Below are 18,741 nucleotides of genomic sequence, written 5' to 3'. Positions count from 1 at the left end.
GGAAAAGCTTTTTAGTAGTTTTTGGTCTGTAGTTAATCTACACATGTTAGAAAAGCTGACGTTCATAACTTAAAGTGCATTCCAGTTCACCAGAAACTAATTTACATTACATCGTAAATCACTTTGGCTGTCAAGCCTGCTAAAAAATGATTTATGTTGTGAGAAATCTTCTCGCTTCACACCCCAGACACAGTGGCGGCCTGAGCTACAGGCTGCTTCTAAACAACCAGGAAACGGATAAAAAAAATCCAGGTTGAAAGACGTGTTTCATGTATGTCATTTGAAGTGGGAGGGGCTCGACAGGTGCTTTAAATTCCATCAGCGCAAACTCACCTGTCAGTGTGCTGCTGACTGGCTGCCAGAGCGCAGTTTACAATCTTCACATCTACTACTGTAAGAGAGAAAGTTCTGGCAAGATGACAGCAGAATTCAGAAGATCGAGTAAGTACTTAAAGTTTTTTATAAAGTTAATCCATTTTACCTGCGTCATCATACTTTATCCTGTGTAAGTCTCAGTGAGACAGCCCACGCTGAATGGTGCATGAATGAAGGGCTTAATGTGGTGTTTTCTTGCACATGTTTTGACAAGCAAACACTGTTGCATAGCTGATATTTCAAATGTGGGGGATGATGCATTCAATCCAGCATGAACTTCATATTGTGCAATAAATAGAAAAATAATAATACTGTTAGATCACAGCATCAGTGTCGATCTGTTTTCCAGAAAATAATCATAGAAATTAATAATTAAACAAAGATACAAGATGCTCTGCAGGAAAAACAGAAAAACAAAACTCAGAGTTGATGTTCATAACAGAAAATCTGGTAATTTTCACCTTCTGAACTCTTCCATAATTGCTGGAATGTTTGCTGGAATCTGGGCCAAATATCAGTGTGTGAAATTACAAGACTAAGAAGAGCATCCCTGCATTTTTACCAAACAGTCGTTCATAAACACGTCTCTGCTTTAGATCACTAAAATGTTTTGTGATATCAGACTTCTCGAGAGCTGCCGGAAATATGATGTTGTTTATGTTTGGCCAGTTGTTGAGCAGATGTGCAGGAAATACAAGAACAGAAGAAGAGCGAAAAATTTGTTCTACACAACTTTTCTGCTTATGATGCGACAGATATAATGTTGTTTGACTAATGTTGTGCAGACCTATTTTTTTTTAACTCAGTGTAGTAATTCATGAAATGTTAAATGTCAATCATTGCTTTCACACACACACTTTATTTATAGTGCACATCATAAAAGAAGATAGAATACATTGTGCTTCACAAAATATGACAAAAATACACCTGAAAAGATAGATGTAAAAAAGTAGGAGCACGAAAGGTTTTAAAGAGAATTAATAATGTAAGTCAGGTAAAAATCTGATAAAAGTTTCTAGGTAATGAAGTGATTTGAAAACAAAAAGCACCTAAAAAACAATCCCATGAGACTTCATTCATCACCAAGTGCTGAAACTGACATGTGACAGCAGCACAAGAGATAAAGTAATAGATAAGAAAACAGATAAGGAACTATTTGAATTAAATAAATGAATAAGATATTTAAGAAATTAGAAAAATGGAATGAAAATAACACTTTAAGGTGTTTTAACTGAGGACACTGAGTCTTTTTTGTGAACCTGCGTGCAATTTAAACTCTACATGTAAAAATTTACACTTGATGGATATTTTATGGGCAGATTCTAGTATTTTTAGACTCAGTACATCTAAAGTTGAATATTTTTAGGTCAACAATAAATACATTGATTCAGCATTTCCCCAACAGCATTTTATTCCAGGCAGTGTGGAGAAAGTTTTGAAACCAAATCTAGATTTTATTTAGATTTTGTTGTTACTAGCCGCAAAATACACCACATGCACTATGCCGACCCAATCACCAGAACAAAACGTTGGCATTGTATGTTTCTGCAAACCACGGATACGTTAGATGTCTATGTTTCAATGTTGGTGGTTATCAGTGGACTAATGATGTTTTATGATGTGACAACACTGTAGTTAAGGTCTAGTTAGGTTCAGGCACAAAAACCACTTGGTTAGGATGCTCTCTGCTGATTTCTAACTTTCTTCCAACAAACTTCCTTCCTAACCATCCACCGACCCCTCCTCCTCCTCCTCCTCCTCCTAATGAGAAAGTCAGCTCATACAGATCTCATGTGAACTACGTCACTTTAGAAATGTTGACAGGATACATATTGCTGAAAGGTTAATATGCTCTTTATTACACGTGTTGAAACGTAGATATTCAACGTATCTGTGGTTTGCAGAAATGTACAATGTCATTGTTTTACACATCTGGCGACCAGGCTGACTGTGCATTTCAAATATTTTACATACTTCATTGTCAGGTGTCGTTTGTCAAACGCACATAGAAACCCTAAAACAAGAAGTAATGGAAGGAAAAGAATATTTAATTTAAATACAATACAAAATAATATATAAAATATATTTAAAAAACATACTTTGGCTGCTAAATGTAACCTGAAAGACTCTGTGTGAGTGTATTCGTGTCAGACACACCCTGCAATTAAAGATGAGCTCCAAATGACATTATCTGATGTGATCTGTGTTCTGTGTGTCGTAACAGAAGGTCGCAGAGTTGTTTCTCATCTCAGGGTGATGAAACGCCTGCTTTCTGCTGCATACAGGAATATCAACATATTTTATGCACAAGACAGTTAGTCCAATCCTTCATCTATCATATTACGTTCGACAAAGTTCTTGCACACAATAAAACTTTGCTGACAGGATGAAAAACTCTCGACTGTGAAGAAACCAAAGTATCTGCACACTGTTGACCACTTGTACTCACGTCTCAGTCTTCAGACCTTCATCTTCATCATCATTTCTTCACATGATCTACTGTAACATTTAAAGCTTGATTTTATTTTTCAAGTTTGTCCTCACGAGAAAAATGACAGCATTGGTTATTTGTTGAAACCCACAAAACAACCTTCACCTGACAAGAACCTCTAAGTGGCCGTATGGATCATGACTCTGTCTGTTCTGAGCAGGTAGAGGTAGCATGATGTTGTTGTTACGCTGCAAAACTTCCTTGACAGTCAACATTGGTTTCTTTTAACCTCATCAATCTTTACATTATCTTAACCAAGTAGTTTTTTACTTAAACCCAACCATGGAGATGGTTGAGTGGTTCTGGAGCTTTAGATCCTACTGTATCACATGATCAGGAGATGGAGTTTGCTCAGATATTGTTGAAACATAGCGCAGATGTTCAAATTCCTCATTTTTTCTGAGCACTTTGAGGATGACTTGTCCATGATTAAAAGCTTAAAAGTTGAGTCTCAAAAATATGAAAAATAAACATGTCCGAGAAGTCCTTAAAGAAGTCCTGCTCTACAGTTGCCTCATAACTAAGCAAACTGCATCTGCTGATGATGGTCATGTAATTTGATAGAAAGCTTTGAGGTGAGATTGTTTTGTTGATATATTTTGTTGTTTACTTTGGAAGATTTGTTGCATTGCAAAGTCTGATTTTGAGTGAAGAAACAGTATTGTCAACATTCATGGCACCAGTTTATTATTTGAGTGCCTTCACTTTTTTCTAATCTTTGTTAATGTTCATAAAGTTTACATCAAGTTAGTTAAAGGAAGGAACAACAGAAAATGAATTAAGTTGTGACAATATTGATACAAGTCAGGAATCAACTGCTGGTCCTTTGAGGTAAAGCTAAACTAATCTCCTCGCTATTTCAGACTTCCTGTGTCAAGTTGTCCTCTCATGTTGTCAACTTGTTTCTGCCACTTATAATGCACAGAGCTTCTCTTTGTATTTCCTGAATAAATAAAGCTTAATAATAATAATAATAATAATAAAATATTTAATCCTTTGAGGGCAGGTTTCCGTCATGCAGTTTAAACAGCTTTTATAAACTCCAGGATTGTGTTGGTGTCGGACCGTGACGTTCTAGCAAGCCGTCGAGAGTTGACACACGTCTTTCTTACATCGTCCTGTCATGTCTTGCCCCATTCATGCACATGTTTCCTCACTGGAATTCCACATCAGTGACATTTTACGCTCTGCAAAACAAATTCAAACAATGTGACTTACTATAACATGCTGAGCTTGTTTGCTCCAGGTGTCTCCGCACTCTCAGCTGAACTCACCTTTCATGAATCACACCTGTCTCAGCATGTCAGTATGTCTTCCCTGGAGCTGATCGTTTTTCCGTTTCATGATTAAACAGGCATTACGTGATCTGTGACGTTGTAGACCGTATTGCATAATAACATAATGCTTAATGTACCCAATAAGCAAAGTTTTGGCATTTTACAGGTCAAAGAACATCTAGGCAGCCAGGTAGAAAGAGGTGGAAATTGGTTTAAAACTTAACTTTTTTTAAAATTGTCTACACAGCATTTTAATTACTGTATTCCAGTGTGTATTTAAACTTGATTCACATTGAAATATTGTCATTTAAATGCTGAAACAATGGTTATACAGTGTGTATGTAACCTGGATGACTAGACGTCCTTTGACCTACAAAGCACCATATCAGTGCTTACAGCTGCAGAGAGAGCTCAATAGACTGCAGCTTAAGAAACACAAGCAATACAATGGTTCAAATAAATCACAAGCAACTTCACCTTTTCATCTACACGTCACTGATGTTGGGAAATGAGCTGACAATGTTTATTTTAGTTTTAACAGTGTCGGCTCCTAGGCCATGACAAATGGCCACAACGGTTGGCAGTACATTAAAGATATTGAGTATAGTTAAGTAGGTGTCAGTCAGTAACATCAGTAATGTAGGTGTGAATGTGTGAACAGTGAGGTGTAAGGTGTTGTGGAATGTATACAAAAGTAATGTTAAATGCAAAACAAAAGGCTGCAGTTTCTGGCTGAGATGAGTCAAGGTGAGAGATACTGGGAGTTGGTCTTTTATCCTTTGGGAGCATTAGGCTCTGAATCTGGCTGTCTGCCTCACCCACATTCTCCTGGATCACACCAGTATCATTATATTTAAGGTAGGTTAGGCAGGGCCAGTCACACCTTTCTGATTGTGTGGTTCTAATGTTACTGCAGGCATTTGTACAGGTATTTTACTAATTATCTGTTGGGTTGATCCATTTTTAATGTCCGCTGGCTGCAAATTTGTTGCAATTATTTATGACTTGTAGCGTTTCTTTATTTGCTCGTGTTTTCTGTATTTGCGGTGCGTTCATGTCATGTATGTGTATATATGTGTTGTCAGATTGGTGAATGTGTTTCTTAAAGAGTAACTTAATGCCAGGCTGAAAAGTGAAGTTTAAATGCTTTGTGGGGTTGGAAAGTTTCAAATCTCTAACCGCACCCTGTCACACCTGTATCCACACCTAACAGTGATGTCACCGTGTACTGATGCACCCTGAAGGAAACCTTTGTATCAGTGCAGCAGCATCAAGGTGTGATGTTAAACCATAAAGTCAGCAACAAGATGAAATAAATACAAGATTTGGACACTTTAACTTGCCTGTGTTTTATTCATTTATTCATTTGTAAGCAGCGTTTTGTTTTTGTTTCTTTATTGCGTTGTGTTTTGTCTATTTGTTCGTGTGTTTTTTTTTAAATTACCATGCACTGAGCTCTGTCAGCCACTGTATTACTGTCTAATAACTGTAAATTTTTTAAAAGGTGTGAGAATGTAATATATAATAACCTATAAAACTGTGTAATAGCAGGCAAAACTGTAATTTAAGGACATTTTAAGTTTGTTATGATCTCAATGTGCAACCAGAAAAACTACACTTATTTGATCTCAAGCTTGTACTTAAGTTTTGGACATGAAACAAATGATTATGTTGATTATAATTATAAGATAAGATAAATATATTATGTGATTGCTTTTTCTACTTGGAGATTTGCACTTCATAAATAGTGGATAGTAATGAAATGAAATATTAGTAGCATCAAATAAATTATATCAATCATTTGTTAGAGTTGATTAACTTTCCAAAGCTTAATGTCTCTTTTAATAAGTAAGTAAACACAGATTTTATCGACTTGTTCATATTTGTATGTTTTTGTTTCTTTCAGTCTTTAACGGAGTCGACCTCCACAGTAAGACCAACAACACTGAACACCACACCAGTGAGATCTCAGTGGATCAGCTGATCGTGAGGCGAGGCCAACCCTTCACCTTGACCCTTAAACTGACGCAATCTTTCAACCCTGACCTTCACCCGCTCGTCATCACTGCAGTGACCGGTTAGTCCCTCGTTAAATTATTTGTTTTTAAGAGTAGTTTTTGGACAATAACGGGCGTCTGTAGCAAACACTGTCACTCCTGTTAGGAACTAGGAGGCTCATTGGCTCATTAACTTAAGTTAATTCACTATTTTGTAATTGATTAATTCATCCATCAATTTTTTGCCACTTATTTGGGTCCAAGTTATGTTAATTGATTAATTATAATGCTAGGAATTATTGTTATGTACAGCTGGAAAGTACTGACAAAATTGTGATATAAATGTCAATAAATATATGAACTTACTAAATAATTGTAGGCCTTATTGCCCCTTCTAGTTTTCTATCATTCAACCAGTTTTATTGAGTATAAAAAATGTGTTAAATTACATTGTATGTGGCATTGAAAAGGTCTTAAAAACATATATTTTAATTTGGTGAACACTGAAGAAACCCAGATTAATAGTACACAGATACACACTTAACAAAACAGAAATGCCTGACCTGATGTAAATGTCCAATTTACCGTTTTTCCTCAATTTCACTGCTTTTGTAGGCTAGTTACTGCTTTATTCCACAGTAGAGGGAAATAACCCGTATCAGGCTTTGGCTACACTGACAATACTTGTTAGAATGACTTTATTGTTTTGACTGGAAGGTTCAGTCAGTGAAAACCAATGGATGGATGAATATAGAGTACTGTTACAGCAGTAAATGTCTGAATGGCTCCCCTCTACAGGAAAACACCCTTCAGAGGACCAGGGTACTATGTCATACTTGAGTATCCCTGACGGCGTGCAGCGTTCACCATCAGCAAAGGCGGTGTGGAAGATAGAGCTTCACAAGAACTCCTCACCGCTAACAGGCAACTTAACCCTGACCATCACCCCCCCTGCTGACGCCCCAGTAGGGGAGTACCAGCTGTCTGTGAAGCACAGGGATGAGGAGACACTGCTGGCAACACCTGCAGTGCTCTTCAACCCCTGGTGTCCTGGTAGGTTGGAATACTGTCTGTCTATATATGTGTTTGTCTGTCTGTCTGTCTGTCTACATTACATTTACAATTTCCATACAATTCATTCTCTCTGTAGATGACTGGGTGTTTCTGCCTGATGAGGTGGAGAGACAGGAGTATGTGATGAATGAACAAGGAATCATCTACAAAGGAAGTGGAAACTACATCATATCTATGAACTGGGACTTTGCACAGGTACACACACAGTGAGATTATAAAAGAAACCTACTCCTATACCCTTTAAATGCAGGGATTTCCCTGACATGACAAACTGACAGTTTTAATGTCCAACTGACATTAAATTGCATGACATGTTGGAAATCTGATGGTCACCATTTGTTCTTTTATTTGGCAAATTGGCATCAGAATTACTGTTTATGCAACAATAACTACAGACAAACTGGAAATGAAACAGTTGCCTGTATATCTAAACTGGCAGTATACTTACAGAATATTGTAATGATCCCCTTTATCCTCCACAAATAAATTAGGATTTAACAAAAAAAGTTCAAATCAATGAACTATGTTATTCATTACATAAGATGAAAATTCACATGTGCAAAACAAAGACTTCAATAACTATTTTTTTTCAGTTTTTAATTACAATATAATTGGAATCATTAATTTTGACAACTGAATTATGTAAAAGAACATCACCATCACCACAAACTGCTTCCACTGAAAGTAAAATGTTATATAATTATAATGGTTGGATAATTGTCCATCTCGACAGGTGGAATCTTTATTATTTTAATTGTGTGTAATTTGTGTAATTGTGCTGGTAAACCACCAGTAAACTGTAATAAACTTCTCCTTTCCCGTCTGCCTTCCTGCCCAGTTTGAGGAGGACATGGTAAAGATTTGTGTGAAGATATTGGACAAGAACCGCAAACACCTGAGTGACCCGGGTGACGACGTCTCTGCTCGCTGTAACCCCATCTACGTCGGCCGCGTGGTCAGCGCCATGGTAGGACGTGCTCTGTGTGTTTTTTTTTTTTACATTTATGAGCTTAATTTGATGAATGTTGAAATGCCCTTTTAGTTTGAGGAGAGAATTTGCAACATATTAAAACTTTCAACTGATAAATGACAGTGAAAGGAAAATTTTCAGCCTGGGTGTCGTGACTGTTTTGAGCTACTGTATATGCTCTTGCTATAGATGAAGATGCTACAACTATTTAAATGCCCCTTGTCATTGTTTTCTTTAAAGGACAAGTTCGCAATTTTTCAAGTCTGTCTTAAAACAACAGTCAGGAGCCCAGATGATCACTGAAACATGTTTTTCTCACTGTAATTATTGCCCCTGTACATACTGACCATTAAAGATCCCATCCTAATGCACTTGCACAGTGTAAGTGATGGACAATTGGTGGTGGTAATGTTCTATAAATGTTTGCAATGTGGCACTAAAGCAGAGAAGAAGAAGATAGCTGATGTCAATGATGCAGTTTTCAAAATATAAATGGGACTGTGTAAGGGAGGGAAAAATCTGGAAGGGAGTCCAAATCTGAGAGAATAAAGTTGTGAATTTTTGTAAAAAAAAAAAAAATTTCCATCTCTGTTTGTTCTTCTCTTTTAGATTAACAGTCAAGATGACGGTGGCGTCCTGGTTGGACGCTGGGGAAATTCGTTTTGGGGCGGGTTCTCTCCCTCTCACTGGAGCAACAGCCACACCATCCTTCAGAAGTGGTTCAACAGCGGCTGCCAGTCAGTCAAGTACGGACAGTGCTGGGTGTTCGCCGGCGTCATGTGCTCAGGTAACATCTGACTCTGCTGCGTCTCACACCTGGAACAACATCTGTAAAGAAACATACCAGCCCTGAAGCACTGTTGCTACAAAAAAGGAGTCTTATTGTTTCTATTCTCATTTCCTGCTATATGTATAATACTGTGCAAAGGTTTTAGGCACTAGAAGGGAAGTGAGGAAGCTTTCAAAAATAATCTAGAGTCTAGATGTCTATGATACCTGATGCCTCCCTGATGGTACTGTGTGATGGATAAGAATCTAAACATCTAAAGTGCCTAAAACTTTTGCACAGTACTGTATAAAATAAGTAAATATTAAGCAGCTGTTCTGGGCATTAATTGTTGCCTAACGGAGCTGCAACAGGTGAGGAAACAGTGCACTGATATGGATTTATTTGAATGATTCACATCTTTGTGTTCGGTTGCAGTGATGCGTCTGCTGGGCATCCCCTGCCGCGTCGTCACCAACTACCAGTCAGCTCACGACAACAACAAGAACCTGACTATCGACGTTTACCACGCCGACTACGGGGTCAGAGTGGCACCAGCGAAGGACAGCATCTGGTGAGTTTCAGAGGGTGAACAGGACACCGTGCGCACCTGATATTACTGATTTTAACATTTTCATACTTGATTGTTTTATGGTCTCTTCTAAGTGTTCCACCTTTAAACACACCTGAATCAAAGAAAACTGAAACAAAACACAGATAATATAATAACAATAATAAATATATGTCTTAAATTCTCCAGCGTATAATTAAGTAATGTATTCTAGTTGGCAAGAAGATGTTATTTGATAGAAAATGATGGCCGTACGATATTTATCTTTCAATCTTCAGACACAGTTTGAAGTCATACCTGCTTTGGTGTTTACTGAGTCTATGTCTTTATCTTTAATCAGAGATCAATTAATCCAATGCAGACAGTTTCCACTGATCAACAGAGCAGAACTAAATGAACCAGAGTTTGGCTACAAGGCTGATTTTCCACTGTTATTCCTGGCCAAACAACAAATCCTCTAAACAACACAATAGGTTGTATTAGTTGCTTCCAAAAATGACTCAATAGCATTTTCTGATCCGCCGCTCCTGTGATTAAAGTCTAAAACTGCTTAGTTAACAACTGGCAACTGGCTTCTGCAGTCGATATGTAAGGATGTTTGTCTTCAAACTAGCAATAAGTATTTTTTCTGCCACCTTGAGGAAGTGGAAATAAGCTGTGAACACAACACTGACATTTTATTTTCTATTACGGTGATATGACATGTGTTAGCTAAGTGATGCATGTTTACACATCCAACAGACACAGAGCAACATTAAGTTCAATATTCACTCTCCTTTTAACTCTGTTTTGCTTTCCACCAACTTATTTGGCTCTTTTGCTGCTAAATGCTCCACTTTCTTCACCATGTGGTCGCTAACTTTGTCTGGCTGTCTGTCGATGCTGAGCAGGTAGAGCACAGTGGGTTTATCAGAGCTTTAAAAGCTGCCTGCTGCTGCTGGAAATGACGCTTAGCAAAAAGTAGAGTTGAAAAATCAAAACAATGACCCTGAAAGACACTAAAACGCTCTGTAGAGCTGAGGGGAAACGCACAGTTGAGTTATAATTCTGGGGGTTTTCTCCAGGAGCTACATCTTTCACATGACAGTGATCCATTCTTAATATAACAATATTGATTAGAGCCCTAAAGTTGTGCAAAGAACTAATAGATTTTGTGAACTCTCTATGTCAAGGAGTAATCAGGTCGGTGGTGTCAAGGCTCCAGCTGGTTTACAGTTTAATTCCTCTGTTTGACACGCAGCGTTATAAATGATCTTGGGTGTGTAGAGTACCGTTCCAGACAGCGCCACTCCTTTTTTTTTTTAGAGGTAATTAAATAAATGTAATTTGCCTGTTCAAAATAATTAAATAAACTTGACAGCTTTTATAGGTCAGAACAGAGTAAACAATACAAGACCATGAAACATGTCGACATGTCAGTACTTGTTTACTTTTACAACTGCATGAACAAGCTTCTGATCCGCCAATAAATAATGTCATTATTGTCTATTGCAGTGTTTAAGTGTCCTGTAATTCTTTAAAGGTCGTTTCTGAGCCTTTTCTAGCACATCAAGTGTGCAGAGCAGTGTGATATTTCAAAGTATTCATTACATCGGGGTTCTAAATGATTCTAACTTGTACTGTTGGGCCTGTTGGGCTGCAGTTTCTGTGGATTATGTTGTGCTTTATACCAGTTTTGAATTATAGAATCTTATTTTCACTTGTTTGTGACTTAACATTTTTCACAAAATCAATATTGTAAGATTTTGTGTTTGTCCTCTTTATTTCAAAACCAACTTTGTTTGGATGGATTTCACTGTGCTCGAATGTTCTGGTGCTTTTGTTTCAGTCTACTGAATGCTGTGCTGTGTTTTAGGAACTATCACGTGTGGGTGGAGGCGTGGATGAGGCGGCCAGACCTGGCAAACGACGGCAAATATGACGGCTGGCAAGTTCTGGATCCAACACCGCAGGAGAAGAGCGATGGTACAGACTTTCCTGTTTTTTTTTCTGTTTTTTTTTCTCGGCTCTGATGACTTTGTTTCTTGTCCAAATTGAACATGCTGACTGCTTTCTACACTGAGATTTTACTGCCAGTGTTACTCAAATAATTCTAAAGCCATCTAAAACAGGGATTTAGGAAAATATATTTTTGCACTAAACATAACTCATCAGAATCATCCTCTTTGAAGTCTTTTGTCGATAATTTGAAATATAATATTGAAATGTGTTTCCATAGAAATGTAACCAATTAACCACCTCCTGAATATGAACTTATAGATAACAATTTATAGATAGTAAATTCTGAGTTTTGAATAATAATTTAAAATATAAAAAGACTGAAATAATTGATTTTGTTATTCTTAGAGCCAAATCAGTAATGAGGCATAAATAAATGTTATAAAATGTTAATGTGTTGTTAAGTTTGACCTGAGGTTACGAGGTCAAAGAGTTTGTCCCGGGGGGTTCATCCTCTGGCGAGCGTAAATGTGCTCAGGTGTTTTCATCACAATCACCTTGACAGATTTTCATATTTCTTGTGTTCAAGAGGAAGTTTTGACCTGATGGTGTTGCTAGCAAGGTCAGAGATAATCACAAAGACAGAGATTCATCCTCTGGGGAGGAAGGTGGAGCTGAATGCTGAGTTGCTTCTCCTTGAGCTACTGTGGTGTCAATTTTACCTCATTAGTACGTCGCTTCTGAATAATGTACAGTGAGAGATTTTGGAATCCGCCGCATAATGGCTTTAAGTCACATTTCACAGTGAATTAGAATGAAAACTATACTGTGGAAAACACTCTGTTGTCATCTCGTATTTCATGTCTGTGTGTTGATTTTAATGGTTTCTCCTGGTGTAGGTGTGTACTGTTGCGGTCCATCTCCGGTCAAAGCCATCCTGAACGGAGAAACTGACCTGAAGTACGACATCCCGTTTGTCTTCGCCGAGGTCAACGCCGACTGCATTGATTGGCTGGTCAGTCTTATAACCTCATCGACGACACGTTTAGTGAAAAAAATAAATACAAATGAGTTTTCAAGAAATTTGTTTATGTGATGTTTCTGTTGTCTGTGTTTGTTGTTTCCTGTCAGGTCAAAGCCGACGGTTCCAAAGTGAAAATCTTCTCTGACACAAAGAGAGTCGGTCAGAACATCTCCACCAAGTCTGTCACCTCCAACAGGAGGATGAACATCACTGACTCCTACAAACACAGAGAGGGTGGGTTCACCGCACAAACAAATCACAAATCAAACAATCAGTGGCAAATTACTGACTTGAATTACTACCTTTACAGGAACGAAGAAGGAGAGGGCTGTCTTTAAATACGCCATCACCAGAGACTACTCCCGAGACGAGAGTGAAGAGACGGAGGAGGCAGAGGAGCCAGAGGAGAACGGAGGGACGGAGGAGCCAGAGGAGAACGGAGGGACGGAGGAGCCAGCGGAGAACGGAGGGACGGAGGAGGAAGAGCAGAGTGGAGGGACGGCACAGAACGGGGTGGTGAACGGGAATGAAACCCCGACTAGCATCCTTCCACCGCCAGAAGTGTCCATGCGATTTGAAGAGGTACGTCAGAGAAACTTCAGTCCCTGAAGTTATTGAAAAGGATGGATCTTGTTTTTAGTCTCATTAGTGTGAGGTTTTTCTATCTGGCTATTATAAAGTTGTTCAGTAGTAGTAAGTTAGTAGTTTTAAAAAGAAGCTCTTGAGCATCCTGGTGGACTGTGGAGCTTTGATGCATTTAATTTCCAATCTCTCAAAGATATAATATAAATATGATATTAAAATACCTAAATACAATTTAATGGCTAAAGTACAAATATGATTGAAGATTCATTATAGATCTGTGTTCTTATTCCATAAATAAGTCCTAACCTGACTTTCATATTTAACAACTGGATGTCCACAACATGGCACCAGTGTAAAAAAAAAGGAACATTTGGCTTCATTATTTACTCGGGGGACTTTAAATGAACACACACTGGCCCTGGTATTATGGTTATGTTAAGAATGGACCATTGTTCTCTGTGAACACAAGTATTGAGAAGCACGCCCAGTGATAATGTTGTTCAGTACATATCCTCATTTCCAGCCACGTCTGTACTGTCTCCTATCTAAGAAAAGCAAAAACCAAAATGAAACATGGAAAAATTTACTTTTTAAGCATGAAACCTGCCACATTTTAAAATATTGACTGTCAAAGACACATTTAAACAGAGCAATTGAAAGTCTTAAAATATACAGTCATGTTTTTTGTCTTGTGTGCATAAGATTAAACAGTGATCTGTCAGGACTTCAGGATCTCTGTACATTTGTAACAGTTTTAAGAAAAATCTTGCCTGTAATTATAGATACTGTGGTGGTGCTTGTTTATGAGTGTAAAACACACCCAAACAAGGAATGCTACTTTGGCTGTGAATGCAGCACTCTGGTGGCCGCAGGCTTAAGCAGTTACGCTATCTGACAGTGCAGCGTAACCTTGAGTATATGACTGCTTCAATATAACATTTCATTCTGCATTTTGCACCAATCACATCATAGATAGCAACTTTGAACTTGTTTCGATAAGTGCATCCTCTCCTGCATCAAGACATCAACAAAAACAAAGGTTCTGGTTAATCAAACTACTCCTGTAGTCGACCCAAATGGCACTCTGCTTCACCCCCTCCCCTTTAAGACAGTTGGTGCACACATCACTGGTTAGTTGTTTAAAAGTAAACAAAATAGACAGATTTTACCCACTTTGGTAGCACTTTACTTTAAGTCCTTATAAGCAGTATACATACATTTTATAGATGGTTTATAACACATTATAATGTAGTTATAAGCAGATATATGGAATTTTTTAAGTGTGTATTGGCTTCCAAACTAGTTGTGATGTCACGGATTATGCTAGCTTTTAAGTAGGCCCACTTAAAATCTGATTTTCATTGAGCTCAGAGAAACTTTCCACTTTCAGCAGATAAATGAAAACAGCCTTGTTGTTTCAAACTCTGCACATACGTCATTCTGCACAGTGAAGCTCATTCAACTGTAGGAACAAGAAGAAAAACTTGAATGGAGGGAGACTTTAAGTGTTACCCCTACTGTGCGTCAGTCCTGTATTTCTCTACTAAAGAAATGTCACAAGATGTGGTTTAAAGTAAATATTGTTATCATGCTGGATGACACTATATGTTGGATACGTCCATGTATGACTTATATATATATATCTCATTCCTCCCATTGTGTGGTGCTGCAGGTGTCCAAGCTGGTGAACGGTGAGGATGTGCGTCTGAATCTGGTGCTGCACAGTGAGAGCAGTGTTGCCAGGCTGCTGTCCATCATCATCAGCGTCTGGGGCATGAGGTACAACGGCTCACCTGTTGCGAGCATCCAGACTGACGTGAAGCAGGAGACACTGCTGCCTGGGAAAGGTAACTCTTGTTTTTTAGATTCCATTCAGCTTAATTGTCTTTGGGTGGAGGCATAAATCTCAGAGACAGATATCTCCACACCTGGACAAATAAACCCCAAATATCCCAGAGGTTTATGTGAGAAAATACTATATGTTTTCCAGGAATTTTGGTGCACCAACTTTAAATCTGTCTCCCCATCTGCTGTGTCTTGCAGATCTGTCCATCCCTATCCTGGTCCCGTTCTCGGCCTACCATAAACACATGCAGGAATGTGACAGTATGAGAGTTTCTGCCATTGTGACAGACAAAAAGAAGTCAGACGAGACATACCTGGCTGAAAATGACATCGTGCTGCTGGACCCTCCCGTCTCCATCAATGTAAGTAGATAGTTCACTTCAACCTCTGTCCATCTGTTTCTAAAATCAACTGTCATCCAGCTTTGTTCACCATCACAAAGAATATTTGTCACTTTAGCTGACAGCTAACTCAAAATTAACAAAATACAGCCATGCAAGCTGCTCTGTGAGACTGTACTCAGGCAGAGCAGTGCTTTGAGTTAAACTTCAAGCTTTATCTGCAAAAACAGGAAGCAGAGTATTGTGAAGGTGATGTATGCAGTTTGGTTTGTTGTTTTCTGGAAGATATAACCTTTAATACCAACATTATATTGCTTCTTGGCGTAATAACACAACTTTTCCACTCTGTTTTTCTGTTTTTTCTCTCTCGTCTTGTCGTCTGATGGGTAACTGCAAGCGATTGTTGTTTTGCTGCCTCACTGAGCAATATTCAATTAAAGCGTTAAAATGTTTGTTCCAGGTTGTCGGTCAGACCAGACTGAACCATGAGGCGAGTGCGGAGGTGATCTTTACGAATACGGTCAAGGAGACGCTGAAGGAGTGCACTCTGACTGTTTCTGGAAGTGGCTTATTGAGAAGGGAATTTGAATGCAGGTCAGTGTGTGTGTGTGTGTGTGTGTGACCTCATGGGGATGTCGGATGCTGTTCAAGGTTGGTTACAGTAAACATGCAAAAACAACTTTTTTTTTTACAATTGATTAATCTGTAGGTTAATTCTAGAGGGTCATCATTTCATGTTGTAGTCTATAAAATGTCATAATTGTCTTTTACAGCTTATTAGAGCACAAATTGATGTTTCATCTTAGCCTGTTCAAAATTTCTTGAGTATTCTTAATTATATGAAAATAAATAAAAGCTGTTATCAGTAAATGTTTTCAGTTATTTTTAATTTGTAAATGACTAAAACTACTGAAATAAAAATATATTAATTTAATTTTCTGTCAGTTAGGGTTTCAGGCTATCATTTCAAATGTGTCAATACTGTGATAATCTGATATATGACTTTTGGTACAGATGCTCCAAAACTCCTTTTTTTGATACCTTACTGTGAGAAATGTAAACACATTTTTCTACAAACCACTTTTTTTTCCTTTCAACAAAAACTAGAAGATGTTCTCAGATTTTCTAAACAAAAACTTTACCTGCATAAAATAGTCTAAAATTAGCAAATTTCTATTTAAATCAGGAACTTTTTGGTCAAAGAATAAGCAAACAACAGACATTTAATGCTAGCTTTTGATACTTATCCAGTCCTGGTTGAAAAATTGGGAAGTTTTGCACAGCATAAATTAAAAGTAAACTGTCCAAAATCTGGGCAACATCAGGCAATGTAAATGTACAAATTTTACCAACAAACTGAGCCATTCTGAGTTTTGTTCTTCCTAACAGTTTCTTTGTGTTATCCACAGACTTCCAGATCTGCGTCCAAATACCAGAATACGTATCAAGTTCTTCTTTGTTCCCTACAAGATCGGAGAGAAGACTCTTGTGGCCGACTTCGACTGCTCCACCTTCAGAAATGCTAAGGGCAGCTCCACTGTCTACGTCCGACCGTAAATCTGAGTATTTCAGAATAAGAGTCGAATACTTTTATTCAGGAACAAAATGTCAGAAATGTCAACTCTTAGTGACAAAACTTCATGGCTGTTTATGTAATCTTTACAGGATATCATATATATGTATCATAGTCTTTAGTGTGCAATACAATCAGTATATTCCAGGAATTATTCACTTACTGTTTCTAATACTACAAATACATATTTAATTCATTGTTTTAGGGAAACTCGTCTTGTTTACATTCAGTCATTTGACAAAAGAAAGAGCATACCTACAACAAACAGCTGTGAAAATCAGTAAAAACAACACAGTTCTTCTTCTGTGCGTCTTTTAGGATTTGTCTTTGTATAGTGTTAAATATTTGGGCAAATCGGAGCTCTAAAGAGAAGACATAGGCACAGACACAGGTTGAACTATTGATTAAAATATTATCCGTAATACTTGGCAGCGATGAAAAACAAATGGCCAAACTTAAAGGATGTCTTGCAGAGCAGGACAAACAGAGACGTCTCACTCCTACTGTCTCTTGGGTTTGTTTGGCTCTGGAAGGTTTATATCTTGCTCCTTTGCAGAGGACGACAGCTGCAGTCAGCTTCCCTTCACAGTTACAATGGATTCAAATGGCGATCCATAACTGGGGTTTAAGTGCCTCCCTGTGGCTAAAAAAAAAAATAAACCAAACGCTGTATAAACTGCACTGTATCTTTCCATTTGTACTGTTTTATGTTTCAATGAATGTGTGAAATACAAAAATAAAATGTTTTTTGAAAGCCCTGTGGTCTTTGTGTCTTTATTACGCCATAGATATTTCTGTCGTCACACTACTGTGATAATCGGTGGCTCTCAACCAAGTTGTCTCAACATAAATCCGAAGGGTCACCAAATGATTAAAGGGATGAGAAAGGCGAGAAATATTTCTATCACACAAAATTATGTCTATTATTTACTGACTTTTCACAAAATTTTGCATTTATCTTTCAAATAGTGGATACTTTTACTTTATTATTATTCTGGCCTCTATAAATCCTCCATATGAAACAATCCCAGAAGGAGAAATGACTGCTAAAAAACTTATATTCACACTAAAAGCTATGACCTGTGATGAAGGGTCACAAGTGGACATTTTAAGGGGTCAAATGCCAGAAAAGGTCTGGAACCTGTAATGATGGTCCTCTTCATTACTAGTATTTGTAGCACAATTTGTAAACAGTACTGGTAAAAGAAATAAGCCACAAACTTGAAGGGTTGAATGTTTTTTTTGTATTAAATTGAAATTGTTGCATGTATTAATGATGTGTGTTTTGTAGATACTGTAGCTGCTTCTCAGCTGGAATTAATTGGCGGTCAACCCTGTAAAGACAAACATATATATACTCAGTTTGGTTACCTCAATATAATGAGCTCATTACCTTCCCCAAAATGATGATGGACTGAATGTAACGTTAACTGTTGCTTGATTGTGCAGAAATATTATGTGTAACATTTGTGTTCATGTCTCCAGGGGTGTTCAGGCTAAAACAGTCGGCAGGTTATCGGAGCACCGATTTAAAGGTTTCAGGAGATACCATGTGGTAATTAGTGTAGGGGTATTAGTGTACTTTAATCTGCTGTTCAGGTTTTCTATGATTCTATTGTAATATGTAACATAAATTAAGATCATGCAGACTATTTGATGTTAGTGTAGTGTAAATGTGTTTTAATGTATTTGTTGTGTTTTGTATAGTTTGATGTCGGGTGAGGGACAGATTTCACCTATACTGAGGTAGGGGTCGAGGTCGTCGCCAGCGGCAGGCTATATAAGGCTGCCAGTTTCCATCAAGCACTGCTGCTGCTGCTGCTGTCAGGACCACATGCTGCCTGTGATCCACAGTGTTTTATCTGGAGAATTATGACAGAACCACTGCTTTACACAATATCAAATGTATCCTGA

The 18,741-nt window shown here is 37.9% G+C and overlaps 1 protein-coding gene across 1 annotated transcript; it reads left to right on the top strand.

Moving 5' to 3' along the window:
• The first annotated feature begins 363 nt into the window (after positions 1 to 363).
• tgm8 (transglutaminase 8) lies at positions 364 to 17,581 on the top strand. Its single transcript, XM_044349943.1, has 15 exons — positions 364 to 441; positions 6,050 to 6,220; positions 6,939 to 7,193; positions 7,291 to 7,409; positions 8,053 to 8,181; positions 8,794 to 8,971; positions 9,389 to 9,524; positions 11,377 to 11,486; positions 12,359 to 12,474; positions 12,591 to 12,717; positions 12,794 to 13,065; positions 14,741 to 14,915; positions 15,112 to 15,275; positions 15,715 to 15,848; positions 16,664 to 17,581. The coding sequence occupies exons 1-15, from the start codon at positions 417 to 419 to the stop codon at positions 16,809 to 16,811; spliced, it is 2,259 nt and encodes a 752-aa protein (XP_044205878.1). The 5' UTR covers positions 364 to 416; the 3' UTR covers positions 16,812 to 17,581.
• Positions 17,582 to 18,741: the final 1,160 nt, after the last annotated feature.

This window comes from Thunnus albacares, chromosome 4, assembly GCF_914725855.1.
Source record: "Thunnus albacares chromosome 4, fThuAlb1.1, whole genome shotgun sequence".
Taxonomy (NCBI): domain Eukaryota; kingdom Metazoa; phylum Chordata; class Actinopteri; order Scombriformes; family Scombridae; genus Thunnus; species Thunnus albacares.
The sequence above is the reverse complement of the archived record's forward strand: the minus strand, read 5'-3'. Positions and strand labels throughout refer to the sequence as shown.

Coding starts and splice junctions, on each gene's coding strand:
- tgm8 (XM_044349943.1), top strand. CDS start 417: ATGACAGCAGAATTCAGAAGATCGA. Junction 8,972..9,388: donor CGCCGGCGTCATGTGCTCAG/GTAACATCTGAC, acceptor GTTCGGTTGCAG/TGATGCGTCTGCTGGGCATC. Junction 9,525..11,376: donor CCAGCGAAGGACAGCATCTG/GTGAGTTTCAGA, acceptor GCTGTGTTTTAG/GAACTATCACGTGTGGGTGG.